The 26,305-nt window shown below is 47.1% G+C and overlaps 1 protein-coding gene across 1 annotated transcript in view; it reads right to left on the reverse strand.

Moving 5' to 3' along the window:
- Alpk2 (alpha kinase 2) overlaps window positions 1-26,305 on the reverse strand; it is a 124,125-nt gene that overhangs the window by 28,167 nt on the left and 69,653 nt on the right. The window contains exons 5-6 of the mRNA XM_021151041.2: window positions 10,017-13,380; window positions 5,209-5,356 (exon numbers count right to left, since the gene is read on the reverse strand). Of these exons, the coding sequence (XP_021006700.1) occupies window positions 5,209-5,356; window positions 10,017-13,380 (3,512 nt within the window). The remainder of the gene's footprint in view (window positions 1-5,208; window positions 5,357-10,016; window positions 13,381-26,305) is intronic.

Genomic DNA, 26,305 nt, shown 5'->3' on the forward strand with positions numbered 1-26,305 from the left:
TTAGAGATCTTACTATGTTGGTCTCAAATTCCAGGCCCCAAGCAATCCTCTTGCCCCAGTCTTCCCACCAATATGTTTAAGACCCTTTAAATAATATACACCTTAGTGACTGTGTCTATCCCTCCATCCCCCTGCCCAATATTACTAAGTATTATGAATAAGTAACTGGCAGTACGACAGATAAGGATGATGAAGATGACATTAGCCAAGGCTACCCTACTGTACTTGTTCCGTACCAGGCACACACGGACTCTTCATCACATCTTTCCCAGAACAACTTGAGAGATCATCTATAATCACTCTACCCAGTCCGCAGATGGGGGAGCTGAGACACTAGGACATCTAAGCTGGACCTTGGGCTGACGCCCCAGGTAGATTCTGATTCCTGACCTTAAGTTGGAGATAGTTACGTCAATGTTTAGGGCTGCAATCTTGACTCAAAAATTGATAAGAACATGCATGGCTTCAAAAGTAGACAAAAATCCCATTGTAATTGTGTCCTTATATGATGATTGCATAAATGTGAACTTCCATTTGGGTTTGTCTCAGTTTGACAACGAGCATCCACCGGTGTTAGCTTGTCTCAGTACTAGGCTTTGTTGTTGGCTGGTTTTAGTTTTGTTTTTTTTTGGGGGGGGTCCAACAGACTTCAAATCTTTGATTTATACTGCCTCCTCTGGAATAGACCAATGGTTTAAGACAAGGTCCACTAAATCCTATCAGTTCCTCCACTGTTTGAGACTCTAATAGTACTCTGATGAAAGATTAACTCTATCCACGAACAGATCCACATCTGAGGGGAACGTTCCCTGGCACAGTAAATGCTGAGTGAGTCCCAGAGAGTGGTAAGGTGTCCTGCTCTAGGAATACAGAGTCCAGCACAGCGAGAATCATAGAAAGGGGGTAGTTAAGACACCCCTAAAAGGCTGGAGCCGAACTCAAGGAAACTGTCCCGTGAGCATAGTCACTGATGTTCAGTAACTCTGTGATTCTCAGTTCAGATTCAGGAAGACCCTCACCTGTCTTGCTGCCCTCTCTTCATTTCCCCAGTTCCTTCAGGGAAAAAAAAGGCTGAGAAAGCAGAAGGGCCTGGATTCCAGGCCTACAGAGAGGGTCTTAGACACCTTACTTAGCTGTAGCCTCAGTTTTCAGAAACAGCAAGTTTGTTTATTCACTGCAATGTGAGGAACAGAAGACAGCAGGCACATGAGGCACAATCTCACTTTGTGAATGGCCATAAGCCAGGAAGGTGGGGCTTGGTTGTGTCAGCGGACCATAAAAGAAAACCACATCTTTATGTCCTCAAGAGGGCCATTACTTGTTCACTCATGAGGATTCAGAGATAGGGAAGAAAAGTAGCCATTAATCCAGAAGATGCAACAATGTTGCTATGGAAAGTAAAAGAAGGTCTTGCATCTTTTGAACCAGGAGTGAGCACTGGGGAGACAGAGGCAGGAGGATTTCTGAGTTCCGAGGCCAGCCTGGTCTGCAAAGTGAGTTCCAGGACAGCCAGGACTAGACAGAGAAACCCTGTCTCGAAAAACCAAAGAGGAAAGTTGAGTTCCTATCCTACTACTCTGTAAGTTAGGAATCACTCTATCTTTAGGACAGCATAGCTAACATGTGGGCAAGGCTGCATACAGCAAGATGCTTAGCTGTGATACTGGGTTGCTCAGCCCCAATGCCAAGGAACCAGGGGCAGCTGGCAGCACCCACTCAGCACCCAAGGTGGGTTGAACAGACCTTGTTTTGTCTTCCCCATGATCATTCAATGGGGATCTATCTTCAACAGCGCACAGCTCCTTCTTGTCTATAGCCCAGCAATAAGGCCTTGCCCAACTATCAGCTGTACCACTCCATGTGCACAGTGCTTCTTTCAAAAGCTCATGCCACTCCAAAGGACCTCTTTTTCCAGAGAGGAGAGTCGGTTTCTAGTGGCCAAAAAAATTTGAATGGCCACAACAGTCTTAGAGGCTGCCAACTTGAAAGCTCCCCAGAGCCAAGACATAACAGCACACACACACACACACACACACACACACACACACACACACACACACTGCATGTCAATGCATTTATTTATTTATTTATTTATTTATTTATTTATTTATGTAGACTCTTTGGAGAAAGAGTCTTGCTCTGGACACATAATAAAAGCATTTTGACTTCTAGCTTCCAAACTGTAGCTTGCTAAAGATTACCTAAAACTCAGACAGAGGTGATGGCATGTCCCTGGTAGGGTCAGTCACCTCTTAATAGGCTCACCAAAAGGTTACTTTGCTTATAAAGGACTGCCCCAATGCTTGCCTTTGCTGTTTATTATTTAAAGTAGAACACATTCAGCTCTATGTAGTGGTGAATGCCTGTACTGCAGACTACGAGGAAGGTGGAAACAGAAGGAGTACACGTTAGGGGCCAGACAAACAATGCAATGACACATCCAGACAGTTCTGAGTCATGTATTGACTTGAAGCTTCCTGGACAGAAGAAAAGACAACATCCAAGTTGAGTACCTGCTAACCTTACAAGCTGGTTTTATATGTATTTGAAAATATGTGTTACATATCCCTATGCCTATTGGCTGTTTACGTCCTCGCTCTTCAAATGCCCATTGGAACAGTTTTGCCATCGAGCTGATTTCCTTCTCGGTCGGTGAGTTTAAGACCTTTGCTACATGTTCCTAATCACCTTTGAGAGAGTTCAGCTCTTTGAAATCTATACCTTGGCAAGTGCTATAGATTGGGTGTTGACTATCCCTCCACCCACAAAGTACATAGGCTACAGATTTGTCCCCAGGGTGGTGCTAGTGACCTCTTGAACTTCAAGAGGTTACACATAGAAGTTGGTCTTTAAGTTATTGATGGCATGTCCTCAAGGGGAGTTGTGACACCTGGGCTTCTACTTCCTAGCTATGAGGTCAGCATCTCCCTCTGATACTGACTGCTCTCCTTGGCATCCGGAACCCCTACCACAGACCCAAGGTGACAGGTCTGCCAAATCATAGATGGAATCTCTAAAATAGTGAGAAAATAGGCCCCCTATGAGTTAGTCATCTCAAGTTATTTCACTAGAGTGACAGAATGCCAGCAGGAGCAATCAGGCACTGAGCTAATTCAGGTAGGCACACATTAAATAGAGTACTTTAATGGAAGAAAGGGCGAAAGGACTTAACGAGCATTTGAAAAGCCGTCTGAAATCATGCAAATGAGCTGTCTACGGACAAAGGAATGGTGACTTAGGCGCTTTCTCAAGTAGCAATAAGAAGAAAGCAAAATGATCCAACTAAACCATTTCTAAGAAGAAGCAGAGCAAACGTGACTAAGCCTGGAGAGCTGGCTGACTAGTGGCCTGTGCTCCTTGGGGGGGGGGGGGGTTGGGGAAATAACTCCTCAGATGCAAAAAGACCTGGAAAGGGCATAGTGCTAACCTCAGATTAGAACAGGAAGAATGAATCAAAAATTGCTGGTTCATTGTTCTGAAATGACAGTTTCAGAAAAAAAAATAATTAAAATCAATAATGAGTACTTTTAAAATGAGGCTCTAGGGAGATGCCTCGATTTAAAAAAAATCAGAGCGCTTCTTCACGATTATCATCGTTTTTAAGCAGTGCACAAGACAAGCAGGGAAATGGGAACACATCTAGCCAAGTGGCTAGTGTGCAATTGTGTTTAGATTTTTCTGGAGTGATGCTGGAAGATCAGAGACTGCAGCTCAAGTCTTCATGGGTACCCTTGAGAAATAACTTCCAGACATCCGTTTTAAGCAGGAGGATTTGACTGAATAAGCAGGAGAAATTGACTGAATATAGGAGCGCTCCTATTTCCCACTTGCTCAGCCTGTCTCCATTAAGTTTACAAAGATAGGAGTCCCTCCAAGAACTCAGGGAGCTGGCTTAAGGCCTCCCTAGGCAGAAAGAAGTTTCTGGGAGATGCTTAAGTTCCACTCATCTCCATTGATTTGCTTTGAGGGCTTGTCAGATGAGCCAGGACTTCACCTGTTTTCTTGAACATTCATTACCAGGGCTGATCTGGGGAGCTGAGTGTGTTGTCTCTCTCCCATGTGGTGTTTTCCAATGATTCTTGTGCTCCCCTCTGACCCTGACTCCTCCATCATCTTTAGTACTCAGAATAATGTGCTCTTTCTATCTTAAGTGATGTCGTTTGTCTTCCTGGAAAGCTTTACTTTGCTGTGACCCTGGGATCTTCCCCCCTGTTGAATCTCCTTAGTTTTGCTTGATCATTGCTAGATTACGTGGGGGTCGAGGGAGGATATTGACTCAGAAGATACCTGTAAGTGTAAGTCCCAGAAAGTTTTGTGACCCTAGGCCCTCAGAGCTTAAAAAATGATTCACTATGTATCCTGATTTTAAAAACTGTACCTGGACCACCGGGTAGTGATTGATGGTGCACACCTCCCAGTACTTGGGAGGCAGAGGCAGGGGGATTTCTGAGTTCGAGGCCAGCCTGGTCTACTGAGTGAGTTCCAGGACAGCCAGGGCTCGAAAAACAACAACAACAACAAGAAACAAAACAAAATACTGTAACTGGAGAGCCTATCCCTTCCTAGGAACACACAACTCACAGGTGGCGGGCAGGCTGAAGCAAGAACTAGCCACCATATTCCCTGTCTGAACTGTGTTCCACTCTTCCTCTTCTTGGATACTGTATCAGCCTTTCTTCGCCACGACAAAAATATCTGACAGAGAATTGAAAAGAAAGGAGGGCTTATTTTTGGCTTCCGGTTTCAGTCTATAGCCAGTTCACTCTGTTTCTGGGCTTATATCATGGAAGAAGAACACAGGGGCTGAAACTCCTCACTTCGGGGCAGCCAGGAAACAGGCAGACGAGAGCCAGAGCCACGACGCACCCTTCAAAAGCACCCAGTTAACCCACTTCAGCCAGGCCCCATATCCCAGTTTCTATCGCCTTCCAGTAATGTCACCAAGTTATAAAGCCATCAGTGGATTGACCTGTCAAGTCAGAGCCCTCGAGCCCTCGTGTTCTCATTGGTTCCCTAGAGCCCATTATCTGTCAATCAAGCCGTAAGCCAGTTAGCCTTTGGGGCTGAGTGGGGCGTGCACTTCATATCCAAACCTCAATGGGATATGGAATCTCCGCTTCTCCTCGCTCCTCATTTCTTATTTATTATTTTCTTTGACAACCACACTAAGAAGCAAACAAACGATAACCGTGAAAAATAGCATCCCACCTTTTCTTGACCTGGGCTATGGACTTGGAATCTTTTGTCCAGCAGACGGTAGAGTCTTCATGGATTTCTGAAAACTGGCAGCTCAACTTTATATTTCCGGAGTGCTCGGGAGCCATCTCGGCCTGGATCCTCTTCAGCAATACTGGAGCTAGAGACAGATATGCAGGTTAGTGTAGGCTAAAGGTCCTCTCAGTCACTGATCGGCAGCAGTCCCGAGAGACAAGGAAGATGTTCCTAACTCATGAATGAAGGTATAGAATAGCCTGGGAAGAGATGCGGCCAGCTCAAATATAACAGTGGGAAAGGAAATGAACCATTCTAACAAAAACAAAACAAACAAACAACGCTTGTTTTTCATTATGTGGATTCTAAAGATCTATAACACTCACGGGAAAATAGAATTCCTATAATTTTGATTGTTTATTTAGATTTATGTATGTGCACCATGGTTGTGCCTGGTGTCTGTAGAGGTCAGAATTAGGAATCAAGTGTTTTGGAACTGGAGTTACAGGTGGTCGTGAGTGTCCATGCTGAGAACTGAAACTGGGTACTAACTTAGCAAGAGCAACAAGTGCTATATAAATCACTGAGCACTTTCTCTCTCTCTCTCTCTCTCTCTCTCTCACACACACACACACACACACACAAACACACATACACACACAGAGTGCAGTTGTCTTTGTGAAGGTGATCTGGTGGGCTGGAGTGACTTGTCTTGCATCCATTTCACTGACAAGAGTGACGTGAATATGGTGAGGAAATGACTCCCGTGGGTTGGTCTGTGATTCTGAGGTTGCCTCTTGAGTTTAACCAGAGACAGGGCCTTAGGAGAAAATGTGTAATTGGCTGGAGCAGCCACCAGGTGGAAGTATAGGCATTAGAACATTAGGAGGCCAGAGGGACCCAGCCAAGGGAACAGCCTGGCATTATGGGAACTGTGGTCAGTTTATTACAGCCCAGGTGGTAACACAAAAGAACACACTATCATAGGATGCTGTCTAGTCCACAGGCACGCCAGAAGTACCAATTCAGGCCTTTACGCACTCAAATGCCTCAAACTTCTCAACACTGAATGTGTTGCATTAATGGCTTTCCAATATCTCCTTGACTCCACAGATAATAAGATCGCAGAATAAAATATAAAATCGGACTTGGGCCCCAGGAAGTGGCAATGGGCTGGCTGAGTCACAAATCCTTCAACCGGAGCCTCGCAGAGATTTCTGTCAATATCATGGGAACCAATTGCACCATGGGGCGAAGAGGAGAGCAAAAAGCAGGTGCAGAACTGAATGATGGATTCTGGGAAATGTGCAGTCAGCCAAGATCCTGTTCCTGTGGCAGTCAAGTAAAAATGCAGCTTATGAGCAAAGGTGTGGGAGCGCCACTGGGTTTATCTCCTGCCCAGCCTGCTGGAGGGAAGATAAAAAAAAAAAAAAAAAAAAAACTCTGCTACAGAGTCCCAGCTTGGTGGGTAAAGGCACTTGCTGCCTAGCCTGAGACCTGAGTTCAATCCCCGAGACCCACCTAGTGAAAGACAAGAACTGACTTCTGCAGGCTGCCTACACACACACACACACTAAATATAATTTTTAGAGTCTCCTGTTACACAGGAAGCTTCCATTGTGCTAAGCTTCAGAAGCCAAAGAAAGAACTCTCAGCGTCCATTTCATTTTTCCCAGGATCACCTGAGCACACTCTCTTGATGTCTATCCTGCCCAGACACAGGAGGAAGGCGTAAAATCTGGGCTGTTTGCAGGAGAGCACCAGGCAGCTGGGTCCACGCAGTCAAAGCAGCGCCTGGCATCATGTGACCCACCCATTCTAGAGAGGACTGGAGTCTTACAAGACCCACACCCTGCAGCAGAAGTGAGCACACCTATGTTGTATTTCCCTAGGGGTCGTTAAACAGCAAGGAGGCAGGAAGAGCAAAAGCTGCCGAGCAAAACAAAGAACTGAGTGCTCACTGGTGACGTCAATTCTTAAAGATGTCAGTCACTGGTAGACGCTCATACATGCTAATCAGGAATAAGTAGTTAAAAGAAAAAGGCAGGTGCTTGTCCAGGGCAGAGCTTAGGAGCGCAGACATCCCATAATAGTAAATCATTTTCCAGGTCACTGATCCTCACCTGTATGTTGGCTCATTAGCGCACACAGCAGGTGTTTACTAAGGAAACACACACCAATCATCACAAATAATTGGGGTCGGCCTATAAAAACAACTGTTCCTTTAGTAAATCAATGGCCAGCCGATCAGCCAAACCAGGTAAGGGCCTGGGACTGGCGTGAAGGTGGGGCAAGGAGCTGTGAGCCTGAACCAGTGAGAGCTGGTGTTTCTGTCTTCTTCTCTTCAAAGGAAATTGCCACGCAAGAGGAGAGAGGCTGGCCTACTGCTGACCTCTTCCCAGCTGGGAAAGAGCAGCCATGGAGAGCCCTGTTCAGACACAAGCCAATCTTCTTGAAGCTTCCTCCTAACTGAGGACTTCAGAGGAGGTCTCTGGTTCTTTGGACCCGATGACCCCACACGCCCTGTAAGGACCACATTCTTTAGGGAGCAGACAAGAACCACTCTACCTTCTAATGCTAGATTGGCATCAACCCTGCGGTGTCAGTGACCTGGTGTTTGAACTAAGTTCTTCATCCCTGTGCTGGGTGATCCCCGGGGTTAGCACCGCCTATGTACAGGGGAAATGCAGACCCTCGAGCAACCACACAAACACCGTCCTGTTGCTGTCTCTTCTGAATTGAAGTCAATGAAACTCAAGGCCAACTCACGAGTCTGGGAAGCTTCTAGAACCTTTGAGACTCTCAGGGCCTCATCTCAAGGTTGTATAAGCAGCAACAGTTGCTAGGGAAGTTGCAAGGCAGTGCCCGGACCTCCCAAGACTTAGCTCTCATGAGCTTTGAGACATCTGTGTGCTTGTGAGTAACCCCCTTGTTCATGGTCTTGTAATTCCAGCCAACTCACTGGACCACCAGACTTCTGGAGTCAAATCATTTCTTTGGTGTGCCACTGGTGTGCTATCTGGGATGAATACGAGTTTATTCTTGTGTCCCTAGGAAAAGTCATACAGCAAACAGAAAGAAAATCTTTCTCCCCCGTAGAAAATCTTAACATTGAATCTGCCTCTCAACGGCCTTCAAGGTCCTGCATGCTGCGTTGAGCTGCCCTGACTTGGGAAACCCTTTGTCACCACTTGACGGCCTCAAAGGAGGCTTTCTCAGGACATGGCTGAACCCTAGGTACTTGCTTTGCTAGCACCTGCAAACCATCCAGAGTGCTCTTCCACCTCTCTCTCTCTCTCTCTCTCTCTCACTCGCTCTCGCTCTCACTCTCACTCTCACTCTCCTTCCTTTGTACTTAGGGAGGTTGCACTAGGCTTGGTCCAAACTCTCCCACAGTAGCGGCACTCAGAACGATCCCTTTCCCATGTGTAACTTTATGGACGAGAACACCCACTGTATTATCTCCTTCTGGACTGAAACATTTTGTTGTTGTTTTGAGGCAGTCTCACTGTTTAGTCCAGGCTAACCTTCAACTCACTAAATATTCAAGCTTACCTCAAACTCACCATCCCTCTGCCTTAGCCTCCCAGGGGCTGGGACTGCAGGTGTGTGTACCACCAACCCTGGCTCTGAACCCACTTCTGAGACCCTTTAACACATTGATGCATTCTCTATAAATATGTTTAAAACAGCATATATGGCTAGGGGCATACTTCAGTCAACAGAGTTCACGCCTGGCAGGCACCGAATCCTGGGTTCCATTCCAAGTAACCCTTTCTGTAATAGGGTTAAAGGCTGTGCATAAGAAACCCCAGCCTCCAGATCAGGTACTCGGGTTAAGAATGGAGAAAGCTCCTCTGCTCTCAGTGGGATGAGAGCCTTCTGCTCTAACACACAGGGTCCCAGCAGAGCCCTCTGTCTTCTCTTGAGACTTCTGCCAGGCAGCAAGGGAAGGGGTAACTCCAAAAGAATGTAGCTCCTAGCGGGGTGTGGTGGCGCACGCCTTTAATCCCAGCACTTTGGAGGTAGAGGCAGGCGGATTTCTGAGTTCGAGGCCAGCCTGGTCTACAAAGTGAGTTCTGCAGAGAAACCCTGTCTCGAAAAACCAAAAAAAAAAGAATGTAGCCCCTGTTCCTGTGAGGTTGTCGGGGATCAGGGCTGAAGCGATCCAGTTAGCCAAACAGAAGGAACAAAGCCAATATCTTTGAGGCTTAAAAGGACTGAAAACCTGGGTGGATTCAGGTACCGGGAAGAAATTTTGCACACTTAAAATTGAAAAGAAAAACAAGGATTCCTTAATCCATGCTTAATGAAGGGGGGAATTAACAATTAAAGGACATCTCAAGCTGTGCCGAAATATTTTTATGTACCTTCCTCTGCGTGTGGTCAGTTTAGTTTTCCAGATTAGCTACATCAGTGACTCTGCTCGTCTGTTAGAGGAGATTTTTTTTTTCAAAGGTGGTAATTAAACTGAAAAGCATCTTCGTCATACCCCCTCCATCACGCAGCTGCAGGCACCTGCGATGAGGGGTTCCTGCCACACCACCTGGGAACTGGGTACAACTGCAGATTCTTGACGATGCCCCGCCCCCATCAGAAACTCCTGTGGCGCTCAGAAACCTGCCTTTGAACAAGCTTACCCTACCCCTGTGAGCTGTGCCTGCTCAAGTTTGAGAACCATGGGACGACTGGCCGAGGTCCTGGCATCCACACCCACCTGGTGCTCATCTGAACTGACAAGGACTCAAAGGGACACGGGAGCTTTGTGCTTAGCCCTTCAACGCTGCTAAACACAGCAGTCTCACCTTTCCCTTCAGCTTTGCAGGGGGCCCTTTTGGGGTCTCTTTTCTCATCAGTGCGGGACAAGGACCTTTCAAACTTAGGTGTCTTCTTCACGATGGAGTTCTTCCTCGAATTTTCCTTTTCCTCCAGCCTCAGTCTCAGGGCTGCCACCCTGGAGAAAATTTTCTTCTTTATCCCTGCAGTCAAGTGTCCACTCCCCGAAGCCTCTTGCTTCTTCTTGCCCTCCTCTGACCCAGCCATTGCTGATTGGTCCCCAGGTGCCTTGCTGACCTGGGCTGCCACAGGCCTCTGCTGTTGGTCCCTGGACTTCTTCCCACTATCCAGGGTGGAGCCCTTTGGACATGGGTCCCTAAGTAACAAGCTTTCGGGGTCTTTCTCTGACTCACATTCTCCTGAAATGAGGGCCAAGGTCATTGTTGGGGAGTCAGATGAATTTAGGGGTTTGGTTTCCGCAATCTGAAGCCTCTCTGATTTCAGTTCCTCCATGTCATGGCTTATTGACAAGCGTGTGACACTTCCTTTGGGAGATGAAGTACAAGATGTGTTTGTGAGATCATCTGAAGAGCGCACATGTTTCCCACACTTGCTCTCAATAGTTCCCTTTTCCTTCTTCATAGGAATTACACTTTGACGGGTTCTGGGCTCAGATCCGCCATAAATGTGGCCTGTGGAGTTGTTGGTTTCAGCCTTGACAGATGTATGCGTCATTCCTGTGAGATAGCTAGAAAGAGGAGACAGGGGGGAAATGACCTTGGTCTCATCCATTCCCCTTTGCCCAGCTTCTCCTAGGCTTCTGTCACCACCATCTTGTGTTTGGCTCATGTTGCATACACTTGGAATTCCTTGTCCCTCTTCACCAGGACCCTGGGCTTGCCAAACAGCAGCTTCTGCTTCTGCTTTGGCTTCATCCAGCAGACTGGTTTTGGCATCTGCTCGCTCTCCGTCTACACGATTTTGGTTGGTTGTGTGTTCATATGGAATGATTTCCTCACTGTCCTGGGGATGTGGGAGCTGTAGGCTAACAGGTTGGATGTCTACCCTCTGACACGTGTTTCCAACAATGAATTCATTTCCTTCTACGCTGGAGTCAGAGGGCTCTGGCTTCTCGGGCCAGACACCCTCCACCTCACCCCTGTCGTCAATGGGGTCCACAGAGGATTCCAGGATCCTAGGGAAGTTCACCGACTGGTTAACAAAGGAGGGGTGACGCAGCGTCTGCTGGGTTTCCTCCTGTTCCTCATTCAGTGTCTCAGCCATTTCCATCTCTCCAGTTTTGGAAACCTCTGATGGAGAGTCCATGACCTCTAACTCCTTGTCCTCAACAGGGTCTACAGATGACTCCAGGAATCGGGGTTGATTCAGACACTGGGAAGACAGACGATTGCAGTTTGCTTGTCTGTCTGGTGCAGCACCTAGCCAGGTGTCCCTGTTCACTCCAAGGGCCATGAGAGCATCAGCCTGGGGGCTGGGAACCCATGCCGCTCCTCCCAAGGCACCTTGCTCAGATCTGGTGGCACCTGCTCTGAGGATGTCAGACAGAGCCCAACTCCTACCAGGCATGGTGAGACCAGCTTCTGCCTCCTTGTACCCAGGGTGCCTCAGTAGTTCTGGTGGCCAGATTTCAAAGATGGGAGCTTCTAGAGTTATGATCTTCACTTTGCCGCCCACAGCCCAACTTCCTAGCCCAACGTCATCTTTCTCTCCAAGGAGGATGTCAGGGAGAGCTGGGACACTGTCTACCAAATGACTGTCTTCTCCCACAGTCTTCTCAGCCACCACCAAGTCACTGGTCCTTGGGTCTGAGCTACACTCAATTTCTTCCCTGGAATCTGCTAGGGAATGCTCCAAGGGTTCCACATTGGTCTCCTGTTGCATGGTGGGTATGGAGGACAAAATTTCTTGGAAGTCATTTGCAGAAAGAGAAACCTGGTGGGATGTACTCTGTGGCCGGATGCGATGCTTCATTCCACTTCCTTTTTCTTGGAAGTCCTCCTCAAGGCCTCTGCTGTGGGCTCCCTCCATAGCCTGGCTCTGACACACAGGCTGGTTATCCATCTGAAGAGCCCTGCTACACAAACCCTGTCCCTCGGGCATGGAGAAGTGGCCATGAGCTCCTGTATTGCTGGGTGCTGGCACAAGAGTCTCCCCGGTTGCTTCACCTGTGGAGCTACTTAATGAACAACCTGACTGTGAGTCTTCGTCTGGAAGAGATTGGGAATTATCTTCACCTCGTGCCTCACACGAGACCTGGTCGGCACCAACATCAAAGTCATTGTCCTGGGGGACAGAAACGGAGTGGCATTTGATTTCGGGCACTTCAGTTTCATTAGTTGATATGCCCTCGGTCTTCCTGGTCACCTGATGGCAGTCAACATTAGCAGTTGATTCGGCTGACTGCTCTTTTGAGCACTCCCTGTCAGAACTGTAGCTGGCAAGTGTGTCTATGGCAACCGGGATGCTGAGACTGGAACTTCCATAGCTCCCTTCACTATCCTTTACAAAGGAGATAGTCTCAGAGCAAAGGGGCTGTGTCTCCCCAAACCCTCTTTCATTGTAGGGTAGTGTAGAAGAGAAGATGGAGGGAGAATTCCCCACATCAGCTGCTATCTCTCCCACAGCATCTTCACTGGCCTCCTGTGCCGTGCCCCAGGTGAAGGTACTGTTAAAAAGAGGGCCCTCGGCTGACTTGCCATCCTGGCTGCGCTTGTCTGTGGACTGTGGAGGCTCAGAACCTTGTGTCTGTAGAACAGCCAGTATCTTGTCAGGAAGACATAAATCACATTCTTCGCTTTGACCTTCTGTCAGCTCCAAGTCCTCGGGGCAAATTTCTTGAGGCAAATATTTATCAACTGGTGCTCCAACAAGGAGATCCATGGTAGCATAACATGTTTCTTGGTCACCGGCTTCAAAACACCCCACCCCACATGCAGCTTCTCTGACCCTTGACCCACTGCCCACATTTTCCAAGGGGAGGGAGGGAGCAGTGGGCTGGGGGAAAGAATCAGAGAGACCCTCTGGCTCCCTGCAGTGGACACCATCACCCTGAGGGAGAGCCACTGAGGCTGGAGGCTGCGACACTTCTTCCTCATTGTCTTCTAGGGGACTCAGTTCATGGGCTGATTCTGCCCAGAGAGCACCAGGCAAGTCTCTGTCTCTGTTCGGTCTGCCTTCCTGCTGGAGGCTTTGAGGACAGCTTTCCAGTCCCGGGTATTGGGCCAATGACAGATTTTCCCTGTTGATCTCACTCAAGTTGGAGACAGAATGTGTTGTGGCCCCGGCAAATGTAGACAACTCCTCAGCAGGCACTGAAAAGGCCGACATCTGGTTGAGAGAACTGCTCTCCCCAATGGTTTCCTGAATTTGCATCTAGAAAAAAAAGAAAAAGAAAAGTGATATGAATAGAATTGTTCCTGAGAGAGGCCACAATAGGACTTATCTGCAGCCCCAGGGGTGCTAATCCTTGACAACTTTAATAAGGGACAAGGACCATAGCTGGAATGACTGAAATCTGAACATAAATCCTCAAACTCACTCTGGCTATTAGAGACTTCCTGGGGAAGTGTGAATTTAAATCACTCTGTGTTCCAGGGGACTAATCTCATCATTCTATGCAGAACGCCTCCTGGCAATCCTCACGTATTTAATGATTTTTTTCCCTCCTCTCTCCAAGGGAAAGAGATGGAAATAAATTGAATGGTAAACTTGTTTTTGAACAAATCATTCCCAGCACAGCTGACTGTTAGATTGTCATGACAAATGAACTCAATGTTGCTTTACAAAGTAGCAAAGGGCAACTTTTGTCCTCCAAATATTATAGCCTACTGGTTAATAATGTCACTAAAAGGCAGAAAGAGAGAGTCAGACCCAGTAGTGTATATCTATTATGGTAGCACTCCGTGGCCAAGGTACAAGGCTTACCTGAGTTCAAAACCAACCCAGGCAACATAGTGAGATTTCAAGTAAACAAACAAACAAACAAACATATATGAGAAGAAGGCAAGAAAAATATTTTCTCCTTCTAAATAGTTTAAGGGTAGAATTCCTTTTCCCCTCTAGAACTTCAGAAAACAAAGCTGGAAAAGAACAGACATAGACCTATCTTTCAAGCCCGTCTCCAATGGAATAAGAGAAATTGGACGGGCTACTAACACTGCCAATCATTTCTGGCTCAAAACAGATAAAAATTCTGGATTTTTCAATGAGACTCTGGGGCAAGAAGCTACCTTCCCAAGAAATAGGAGATGATTATGCTGTTTGGAGAAAAGGAAGGGAAAGAAAGAAGGAGAGGGGTGGGAGGGAAGAAGGGAGGGGGAGGGAGAAACCCTACAGTATGCAAACTGAGCCCATCTCAGCACTTAATACTGGGTGATATTGAGTTGTATTTGAGGAGAAAGAAAACTCCTTGACTGTCTTCTTGTCTCTTGAAACTTCTAGCCAACAACTGTTTCAGAGCAAAAGAAAACCATGATCAGCCAAGAAGAACGGAGGTAATTCCTTAGTAAGCCATGCTGTCTCTGACCTCAGAGACCTACGGATTCTCGTTCCGTAGAGCCCTACTCCAGTGTACAGGCCAGAGAGTGAAGGAGGTTGCTGTCACTCTTCTGGCAGATAACAAGACGGACTTGAAATGCTCTTTCCCATGGGAAGCTACAGTCCAGAGGTTTACCTCCACAAATGCCATGTGTGATTAGATCTTCTACCTCAGGGTTGCTTCCCGCACCTACTGCCAGCAGGAAGTGGGACCAAGGTCACCTAGGACACTTTCACGTGCTCCCAGATGCTTGCTGCCTGTCAGTCATTTCTCTGTCATCATCTAAGTGTCTCTCATGTCCGCTGAACTTGGATTCCATAATAGTACAAACTAAACTCCACATGGATGAAGACCATTTACTGATCCAACCAACAGCCATTGAGCTCCGCCGACCTACTAAGAAGTGTTCCAGGAGAGGGAGATGTGACAGGCAAGGGCTTGTCTTGAGAGAGCGCCCCTTTTATGTGTGTTCAAGCTATGGTACAGTAATAAGCACACAGTAAGCATTCAACAAGTATTTGTTGGAAGAGAAAGGAAGAAAATGAGACGTGTGCCAGTGGAGGGTGCTGCCACTGGGGGTCCCCTACAAAACCTCTGTCTTTGCAAGAGCTTTGCTTTGAATTTAGGGACAGCCTTATTTTAAGGGAGACCTCCAGCCAGAGTTTGAGACCAGATTGAGCCACATGCCAGGCTATCGCCAAGAGGGAGAAAAGCAAGCCAGAAGGCTCTAACCACGGGCATCATTTGTTCTAATGCTGATGTTTCTAAAAAAAGAAAGCCATTCCTGTGTCTACCAGCTGTGGCAGTACACATTGGTAGGTAGGATATACTGAAGGATATATTTGCTCTTTTTTTCTACAATTATTTTTTTTATAAAAACTATCGCATTAAGAGAAAAAAATGGAAAAACCACAAGAATAACTTAGAGGAAGCGAGGAGTGAGGCTTTTCTAAAGTGTGCAAACGTTTCACAACAGACGAAATACTTGTGAAAGAGTTATGAACAATCTCTGTTCCCCAACCAACTGGGATGGTTTCCCCGCTGGACCTGAAAACCTACAAATATGTGGAGAATATTCTTTTCCTATGCCCCTTTGATTTGGATTTTTATAGAGAGCTACGGTGCAAACTACCAAGTCAGTAAGCACAGAAAGTATGGCAGCTTCTGGCCAGGAATAAGAACTTTAGAGAATGCCCAGTGAAAATACCACACCTGTGCTCCCCAGGGCTCTATTCTGCCTGAACTCCCATGACCCATGTGCTCATCCACTTATGTCTCTTCTCACACATATCTTCCCAACTCATGTCACCCTCTAACCATGTCCTATCTTACCCACGTCTCCCAAGATCCATCTTCCTCCATGTCCCTAAACCACCACCCTCCACCCATGAACCACATCCATGTCCCACCCATGCCCCACCCAACGCCAGTTCTTTATTTTAAGGTCTTACTATCATCACAATATCATTAGCACCAAGGGTCATTCTAGAAGTAGCTGCCATGTGGAGAACTCATTGCCCGACACCCTGCCATTTCTTCCAAAGGGCTCCATTTAGATGGATTATTCATTCTTGCCCCTGCCTGCCTGACTACTACATCAACAGAGCAATGGGCATACTCTAAAATGAAACTAACACGTGGATCTGACCTGCTGGAACAAGCCTGCAATCCAAGCTACAAAGGAGACTGAAGCAGAAAGATCACAAGTTCAGTACCAGCATAGGCTACATAGTGAGGTTAAGACCTGGGCAACTTAGTTAGCTCTACTCAAAACAAAAGGTAAAAGATAGCCTGGATATAGTGTGGGGAGACCAGGGGTTCAATACCCAGGATGGCATAAACAAGCTGATGTCTTAGCGGATGGGACAGGGATGTTCCAGTTCACACGACTCCGAGCATAGCCTGTGTCACAGCACAGCTTGAGGTTTAAAGTGGTTAGTCCCGTGGCGACAAACTCATTCCTCCCTGATCCTTTTAAAAATAAAATCCCACTGGGGCTGAATACAGTTCAGTGGTCCAGGAACTTCCAGAGGACCCCAAGGACAGTTCCCAGCTCCCAGGTCAGATGGTTCACAATGGACTGTAATGCCAGCTCCAAGGTATCTGATGGCCTCTTCTGACCTCTGTAGGTACTCACACACATAGGGCATACATACACACACACACACACACACACACACACACACACACACACACACACACACATATACACACATACAAACACACACTCAGGCATGAATAAACACATGTGCATAAACAAAAAAAATAAATCTTAGGGCTAGGAAGATGGCAACCAGCTAAGAGTGCTTGCTGCTCTTGCAGAGGACCCAGGTTCAGTTCCCAGTACCCACATCAGGTGGGTCACAGTCACCTGTAAGTCTAATTCCACGGGATCTAACACACTCTTCTGGCCTCTGCAAGTATCTGCGCACACATAGTTCACACATGTGGAGACAAATAAGTTTTTTTTTTTTGAAAATAAGTTTATTTTTAAATTTTTTAAAAAAAAAATCTTACTTTAATAACCCCACTCTAGCAAAGCACCACGTACGATGGCATAAGGCAAGACTGTGTGTAAATTTACCATTCGAGGGGCATGCAGTGGGCACCTACTGATCCCAGGTGGTCTAAGAGTTTGGAAAACCTTAGTGGGCACATGAAACCAGAAGTTAACTCCAGGCGGCCAATTATATGATGCAATCTGATGTGGAGTCCTCTAAGGATTTCTGCACTCTTTAAGATTGAGCATCTCAACAGAGCCGTGGGCATCTTGAGCTGTGTCTGGCAGTGCAGGCCTTTCATCCCTGCTGTGAAGGAGATGGGAACTCACAAGGTTCTTCTCAGAATATATATATATATATATATATATATATATATATATATATTCTCAGAATGGAATATATATATATGTGTGTGTGTGTGTGTATACACACACATATCTATGTGTGTATGTATATACATATATATATATATATATATGTGTGTGTGTGTGTGTATAAAATATATATTTATATATAATATATCTTATATACTTTAATATAATTATTTTTATTAAATATTATTATATAATATAAGCAGTTTAAAAAAATTTGATGTGCATTGGTGTTTTATCTGCATGGATGTCTGTGTAAAGGTGTTGGATCCCCTGGAACTGGAGTTACAGACAGCTGTGGGCTACCATGAGGATGCTGGGAATTGAACACAAGGTCTTCTGGGAGAGTAACAGCCAGTGCTCTTAACCCCTGAGCCATCTCTCCAGCCCCTCAGGGTAGAGCCTTAACATCTCACTCCCAGGTTCTTTGAAGGTGTTTAGTATCAGCTCAGAGAGTAAGACGGGCCCGTCTCCTTCAGAGGCCAGTTCTCCGAGAGGAAGACCAGAGGCTCATGCCTCCCAGTGGCTCAGACCTTGCCTAGCTGTGTCATGATGGAAGATGTCGGGCAAATGAATATCTGCTGCGGCTGGCTGTCCCATTATCGAGTGAAACTCTGGGGTAGAGAGGGAGAGTTGTCATGTAGTAAACTTGTTCTCGTTTGGGTGAGAATGAAGAGTGTTTATGGCTGTAGGAAGAAGCTCGCCATCACTGTGTTATGTTAGACAGGATGCCCGTCAACCTGACTTAGCTTAATCCACTGTGCGCTACACAGGACCCCAGGTAACCACTGTAGCCACTCTGACCCACTGTCTCCTCCTCTAAGGCTAACCACAAGCACGTCAGCACCATCCTGTCAGGACGTGGCAGGTTGCCCAGTACCCAGAAGACACTGACATCAGTTAACCTTGTTCTGAGTGAGAAACAAAATAATAAAACAGATGAAGCAGAGAGGAAATGGAATGGCCCTGGTGAATAGAGCCCTGAGCCTTACAAAGGCCTCCTCACTTGATCCGAAAATAAATGTGAAGTAGAGATGCTACTGCCTCTTTTAACCGGTTGGGTGAGCAGCCTGACTCCCACCAGGAGATAGAACCATACAGTGGGCCCTGGAGGGCAAGTGTGGTATAAAGAGCTCTTAGCTAGGATGGAAGACCACTGTGAGATGGGAGGAAACTTCCCAGTGTCCCAGCATGAAGGAGGTGATAGAGGAGAAGCCTGGATGGGATTCAGGCCAAGGTGGAGATGGTCAGGCTGTCAGAGAACAGAGAAGTTCATTGGATTAGTCAGGCCAGAGCTGCAATGGAATTGCTGGGAAACTAACAAAGATGTCTTCCGAGTTCAGGCAGGGACCAGGGATCAAGTGCAGTGATGAACTGGGGTCCTAGCACTGGGGAGGGTAGAGACTGAGGCCTCAGACTGGGCGGATCCATGTGTGGCAGGTGGGGAATCTTCAGAAGAATCAGTCTCCCTGTGTATACTAGCCTATACGTATAGGGTACATATACATATACATATACATATACATATACATATACATATACATATACATATACATATACATATACATATACATCTGTGTATGAACCATGCAGGCACTATGTGCTGTCACAGACATGAGGCCTTTTGGATGGACCATTTAGGGCCCCAACTCCCAAACAGAGCAGGCTTAGGGAAGGCCATCGTTAGGCTAGTCACAGTTGGGGACTGGACCCATAGTCACAGCTAGACACATAGTCTACAGCTATGATGTCCATACACCCACACCATCTCTAACCACTCATGCAGAATGGCAGGCATCCCCTTCTTCCTCAACTGCTTCATCTCTGCTGAGAAAGCCTAAGTCTGTGCTCACTTGAAAGGAGGCTGATGGAATTTCACTCCCATGGATCATATAATGAAGGACACACTCAGAGCTGACAGGTACTGGGACTGACGCGTGAACTCAGCAATGCTCAGGGGGTCAGAAAGCTCCCCCAGGTCCCCAGAGTCGACGGAGTCGCCCTGATCTAAAGCCGTGTGTGTCTGAATACCGAGCCCTCTCCAACTCAGCTCTGCTTTTCCATCAGTGATAGCGATCAGATCTAGAGCCTCACACTTGCTTCGCCTTCAGCCTCCAGCAGGCCTCCCTTTCTCCTCTCCTGCCCTACACTCCCTTCCTCTCCCATCTCCTCTGCTGTTCTCCCCTCTCATCTCCTGTCCTACACTCCCCTCCCCCTCCCATCTCCTCTCCTCTCCTGCCATTACCTCCTCTCTCTTCCCCTCCCCTCCCCTCCTTCTTCACTCCTTTCTTTTGCTTTCTTGCTTTGATACAGGATCTCTTGGCACCCAGGCTGACTTTGGACTTGCTCTATTGCTGAAGAGGGCCTTAAACTCCTAAAATCCTCCTGTCTCTGCCTCCCAAGAGTTGAGATTACAGGTGTGAACCACCATGCCCGGATAAACCCGGGTTTTCTTATTACAGAGTTAGAACAAACTGAACCATACCAAAGGCTGGATTATTTCCCTTAATATAAGCCAGAGCTTCTGAGTTCCGAGACACTTAGTCACCACAGTGGCCCTTCTTGCATGAAACATGGCCAGATTTGTCTTCCTCTCCACAGGGAAGAGCATGGACTTTTGTTAACCATTCGCCTACAGAAAGTACTCAAGCAGTGCTGCTGAATCAACAAACAGATGATTCCATATAAGGAGAGAAGGACGGTAAACTAAAATTAGAAACACTTCCAACCCCCTTTTTTTGAAAGGACAAACAAGCTTGAAAACTTAAAGCACTTTCCACGGGAAACTCTTCATGAACACATTATTTTCACCCAAATGCTGCCTCCTAAGAAAGCCTGCTGTGGGTCTCATGGGGCAGGTGCTGCCTCTCTGTCCACACCATGATGTTCGAGGTTATGTTCTCCATCATTAAGGACACTGTCCTGGATGCCAGCAAAGGGCAAGATGCTAATTTGAGTCCCTAACAACAGAAGGTCTGAGGTAAGATCCCTGCTCTCAAATAGCTTATAAAAACCAGAGACACAAAGATGGACGGGGGAAAGACAATGTCTCTTGGCAAGTTGTGCTAAAGGCAAACAGGATGGAACAGCATGCTGGAGGACTGAGCCTTGAACTCTCCTCCATTGATACGATTCCTACAGTGCAAAAAGCAGGGGCTGTGCTGGTGAGCTGTATGCATGTATTCTGAGAAAAGTCCTCCATGCCTCTCTGCACTTGTAAAGCTCTTTTGCCTTCATCAGTGGCAGGTGTGGTAGCTACAGCTGACTGACTTCACAGTACCCACAATCCCTTTCTTTCTTGCTCCCAACTGGGGGGAGACAGGCAAGCCATAGACCACCAACCCCAGATTCCTACCCTGACAGACAGGACCAAGGGGCCAGTCTGGCTAACTGGATTTGTGGAGAATCTCACCAAAGCGTTTCTGCAAAGGTTACATTATCCCTGTGTAAGATATCATGTTAGTCTGTTATCTATGGCCATTAAAAAAATCCTTCAGACTGGTCCTTTATGAAGAAGCTCATTTGGCTTCTGGTCCTGGAGTCTGGGAAGATCAGGAATGTGTGGTACCAGCATCTACCCAGAACCTAACGAGAGACTTCTTGTGCATCATAACAGGACATCACATTATTGACATGTAACAAGCCTCTCTCTCTCTCTCTCTCTCTCTCTCTCTCTCTCTCTCTCTCTCTCTCTTTCTTCTTCTTGTTGTTGTTGTTTTTGAGACAGGGTTTCTCTGTATAGCCCTTGCTGTCCTGGAACTCACCCTGTAACCCTGTAGACCAGGCTGGCCTCGAACTCAGAAATCCGCCTGCCTCTGCCTCACAAGTGCTGGGTTTAAAGGAGTGTGCCACCACTGCCCAGCAAGTGTATCTCTTTCTACTCTCTTCAAGTCACAAATGTACATTCTTAAGATCTCATCCATTATAATTACTACCCAAAGGCCCCACCTCCAAGCATCCCAACAAGTGAATTTGAGGATTGACTTTCCAAGTCATGAACTTTTGGGGGGACACATCTAAACCACAACAGTCACAAACTCAGGTAGGAACCTTGTTTCTTCCTCTCCTTTCTTTAATTAAAATGTGAGACCTGTCACCACAGCTGTCGTCTTCCAGTCCTGGGGTGACCAGAAGGAAAAGCTGTGATGGTCAGGTGGGGCAAGAAGAAAGAACTTGGGGCTTCTGGATTGGAGCAACATGAGTCCCTTTGGTCCTGGACTTCTTGTGATAAACAAGAGTTCTTACGTTTAGGTCACTATTATTCTGTTAACAGCTAAAGCCTCCTGGTGGGTGTGAGGATGATATTTTATTGAGGGATGAAAATGGCATGTAAGAGTCACCCCGTGGTACTCCAGAGGCTCCGGGCAGCCCCTGGGAGAGATTAGCTGGAAGGATAGAGTCACAAAGGGCAAGGGGTGTGGCTCCAAGGAAGGGAACTCAAGGGCCTGATAGAAGTGCCAAGGGATCAAAAGGGCCCGAGGCAAGGTGAACTTGAAGTCGAGTCAGGAAGGAGGAATGGCGAAACATGAGAAGGCATGGATCATTGTGGTTCTGAAAGCCAGATCCACCTCACAGGGCCAGAGAACCAAACCTCCAGGGCACCTGCTTAACCCAGGCAACACCGTGACATGCCAGCACGTCCTACCAGTGCCGTGATGGTCTCCCCCAACCCCTTTCTCATTCTCCTCTTAGCGTGCTTTTACTGTACAGTCCTTACCTTGGATGAGGCTCAAATAGCACTCTGTCCCCCAGGGCTGTCTACACATCATCTGTTTCTCCAGTGATTCCAGGAATCGCTAAATGAGACTGTTCCCCAATCCCCCCACCATAACCAACCTACTGTGGCCTCATGACTGGCTCAGTGTCATTAGGCCATTTGTCATATGATAGATCAAATCCATACCATCTAGGGCTGCAAAACTGAAAATAGCCCAGTCCCTAGCAAAAGAAAGCTTAAAGGCAAACCAGAATGTTTCAGGACCTTGAGTTTATTTTTAGATGGTGCCTGTTTTCCCAGAAAGAGGATTCGCTTAAAGGCTTTGAATGCTGAAGTAGTACACAGAGAAGCAGAGGCTGCTATCTTATGTGATGCTGTCAAAAACTCCCCAGTCCTGAAACCAGGTCCCAAACACTCCTGTCCCTTCCACGACTCTTTACTCCTCTCCCCCAGAGGGACAAAGCTGCAAGCAATTGGTGTGTATTGTTCCTGTCTTGACTTCTTGGGAAAGTTACAGTTTGTGAAAATACCATTCTGGTCTCTTGTTGGGAGAGGATGTGGGTCCCGTGACTGGCACACAGGTCCTCACAGTAGGATCTTTACCTGTTAATGTAGTGTGGATGTAAGGAGCAGAAGCCAGCAGCTGTCTGTGTTCACTGTGCTTCTTATGTGATATGTGAGTGGCGCTGGGACCATTTGCACTGCTGGTCACTAAGCCCTGTGTAGCCTTCAACACATGCAGGTTCTCTGCTAAGTACCTTAAATTCGGGTGATGCTGATAAAAAAGTGGTACCTAAGGTTGAGGGCTTTGGGATGTGGACTGTCAGGAGACATGTACACTTTTCTCACCAGAGAGGATGGCCTACTAAATGGCAATCTTGCTTTTTTTTTTTCTTAAGATTTATTTATTATTATATATAAGTACACTGTAGCTGACTTCAGACACACCAGAAGAGGGCATCAGATCTCATTACAGATGGTTGTGAGCCACCATGTGGTTGCTGGGATTTGAGCTCAGGACCTTCGGGGAAGCAGTCAGTGCTCTTACCCACTGAGCCATCTCACCAGCCCTGGCAACCTCACTTAAGATGGGTCAGAAAAGTATCTGTCAGGGCTGGAGATCTGAATACAGTGTTCTTGTGAAAGCGAGAGGCCAAGAGTTCAAATCCCCATCGCCCACATAAAAGTCAAGTGAGCACTGAGTCCTTCCTACAATCCCAGAAAGTGGAGACAGGGGACCCCAGGGGCAAGCTGGCCACTGTCCTATTTATTGAGGTCTGGGTTCAGGGAGAAACTCTGATATGGTAAATAAAATAGAGAGTGATTGAGAAATTCACTCTGGCCTCATACTTGTTTACACATGGGCATGTACATACACATATATGTAGGCCCACACACATTTGAAATGCACACACACATGTACATATACATGAGAGAATAAAAGAAAAACCATTGTCTTTCTTTCTTGATTATCCTGCATCTGGAGTTCACTATAAGACAAAAGGAGCCGGGTGGTGGTGGCTTACACTTTAATGTCAGCACTCAGGTGGCAGAGGTGGGTGGATCTCTGAGTTCAAGGTGGCAGAGGTGGGTGAGATCTCTGAGTTCAAGGCCACCCTGGTCTACAGAGTGAGTTCCAGGACAGCCAGGGCTATACAATGAAACTCTGTCTTAGAGAGAGAGAGAGAGAGAGAGAGAGAGAGAGAGAGAGAGAGAGAGAGAGAGAGAGAGAGAGCAAGAGAGAGCCTCAAAGCACAAACACAATCGGAATGNCACAAACACAATCGGAATGCACGTGCAAGCCTGCAGGAAGATGGTACTAGCTCCACTCGGCACCTCTGAATAGTTGGACCCTGTGTTTGTTCTGTCTTAGAGAGAGAGAGAGAGAGAGAGAGAGAGAGAGAGAGAGAGAGAGAGAGAGAGAGAGAGCAAGAGAGAGCCTCAAAGCACAAACACAATCGGAATGCACGTGCAAGCCTGCAGGAAGATGGTACTAGCTCCACTCGGCACCTCTGAATAGTTGGACCCTGTGTTTGTTCTGTTTTTCTTCTGTTTGGAAGGGATTGGGACTTGACGAAGAGGTGATAGGAAAGCAGAGTAAGGCAATGGAAAAAGGATTGGAGTCCAGAAGCCCCTGTCTTGTCCTGGACCCGCTGACACATGGAAAGATCCACATGATCTCTGAGTCTATTTTTCCGCTTGGGGACAACAATTTTGGTGCCCTGTACCCTGCTGGTAGGCAGACAACAAAACAAACCAGAGCTTTCTTTGCTCCTAGCCCTCAACTCCTTTGGCAACTGCAAAGGATGTAACACATTACCATACGTAGACTCATCCAAGGACGAGCAACTGGAGCCCAGAGCTGTACATAGGAGAGCCCCAAGGCTACAACAGGAGTGAGGACCAGGCCTGTACCTCATGATTTCCACTTCTGCCTCTCATCTCTGCTTCTCTTTCCTGCATGCATCTGCAGCTCATTGTTAATCTATACTATTTAGGCAGCGCTTTAATGCTGACCCTGCTGTATTCTAGAGGCTGCAGGTCTAGAGGCAGTCAAAACTACCACAGTTGCAGAATAGAAGACCAGTGGCCAGGGACTCCAGTATATTTAACTCTCTGTGGAGGTGTAGACTGCTTTGAAAAGCTCAGGAATGTTAGGGCTTGTCAGAAACTTTGACTTTAATGAGATAGCCCCCATGCTTTCCCAGAGGGCTTCAGACCTTCTTGGCCCACACAGAGCCTCAGAACCAGTCCTAGCTATAGGCTAACTAGCCTGGGTGAGTTGAATAGTAGTGTTTACCTCCCACAGGCCAAAACTTCATTGCAGATAAGACGCTGGATAACAAGTGGAAAAACTAAACGGTATTCAAGTTTGAGGAGGCTGTTTCCAAATCAATACCTCTTTACGGTTTCTAGAGCCTGAGCAAAATCAAAACCAAGGTAGTGATGGTGACCGTACTACACCAACAATAGCTGGGGCAGAGCAAATTCTTGTAAACTTCAGAAACAGGAAATAGTTGTCACAGTTACTCTGCGTGGTGCACTTTGCCTACTCAGCGTGGGCTTCAAAGTGTACAGTACAGGTGGCATTCGGCACTTGGAAAAATCTGAACACAAACACAAATAGTAGACAGGTTGCCTGCCACCTGAGAAGAGCTTGCCCGCTTGACCTTGATGCAGTCCGTGTGTCTCCTCAGGTCAAACAGAGAGAGTCCTATGTCCTCATGTGTGGTTTTCTGACAAACACTGTGTCTCCTCAGGTAGGACCGTCGCAGCACGGTATGCCCTGAAGAGGCAATGATGAACCAGAGATTTTGAAATAGCTTTACCCAGCAGAGGAAGCTCCTAGACCACGGAGACCCTGGGGCAGGAGGGACAGAGCTTGGTGCGGGACACATGGTAGGTGCTGGAGAGTGAGTCCACGTGGGAGAACGCGTCTAGTCTGACCTGGGCCCAGGGTTTCTTTGCTGATGGAAGGAGCAAGACTTGGCTTTTCTGCTCTTGCTCGCTCATTCGCAGATTCTCTGTCTAGTCTTCATCTCTCGCCCTCTCTGTTGAGTCCCTGTTAAGACGTTGACTTCTCCCTCTTGGAAAAAAAAAAAAAATCCGTCTGGGTTGCACGCCTTCATTAATATGTATCTTCCATGGAGTCAAAACCTGTCATTGCTGCAAATCTAGCTCTGGGTTTTTCTGGTCCCCAGTGGCCCCAGCACTCTCTTTTGAGTAGAGAGCCAGCCAGGGACATTCTGTGTCGCTCTCTTGATCTTGGGAAGCACTAGGGACTCCTGAGGCTTCCAACGTGTAGCACCCAGAAGACATCACAACAGCAGCACCAGGCACTGAGGGTGGCTGTCTTGGTGTCCTGATGTGCATGGATTTGCAAAGTTGCAAGATGCAGCTGGAGAGTTAAGAGTTAAAACATTTATACATTTGATTGTTTAGGCAGGGCTCATATATACTAGGCTAGCCTCAGACTCACTGTGTGGTCAAAGATGACCTTGAATGCCTCATCATCCCGCCACCTCTTTCTGAGTGCTGGAATTACAGGCATGAGCCATCAAGTCTGTGCTGTTCAGTGTTAGAGATCGAGCCAGGGCCTGGTGCATGCTACGCAAGCACTGCGAAGACACATCCCAGAGAGAACCAGAGAGGAACTAATGCTGAGAATGTC

This window comes from Mus caroli, chromosome 18, assembly GCF_900094665.2.
Source record: "Mus caroli chromosome 18, CAROLI_EIJ_v1.1, whole genome shotgun sequence".
Lineage (NCBI taxonomy): Eukaryota > Metazoa > Chordata > Mammalia > Rodentia > Muridae > Mus > Mus caroli.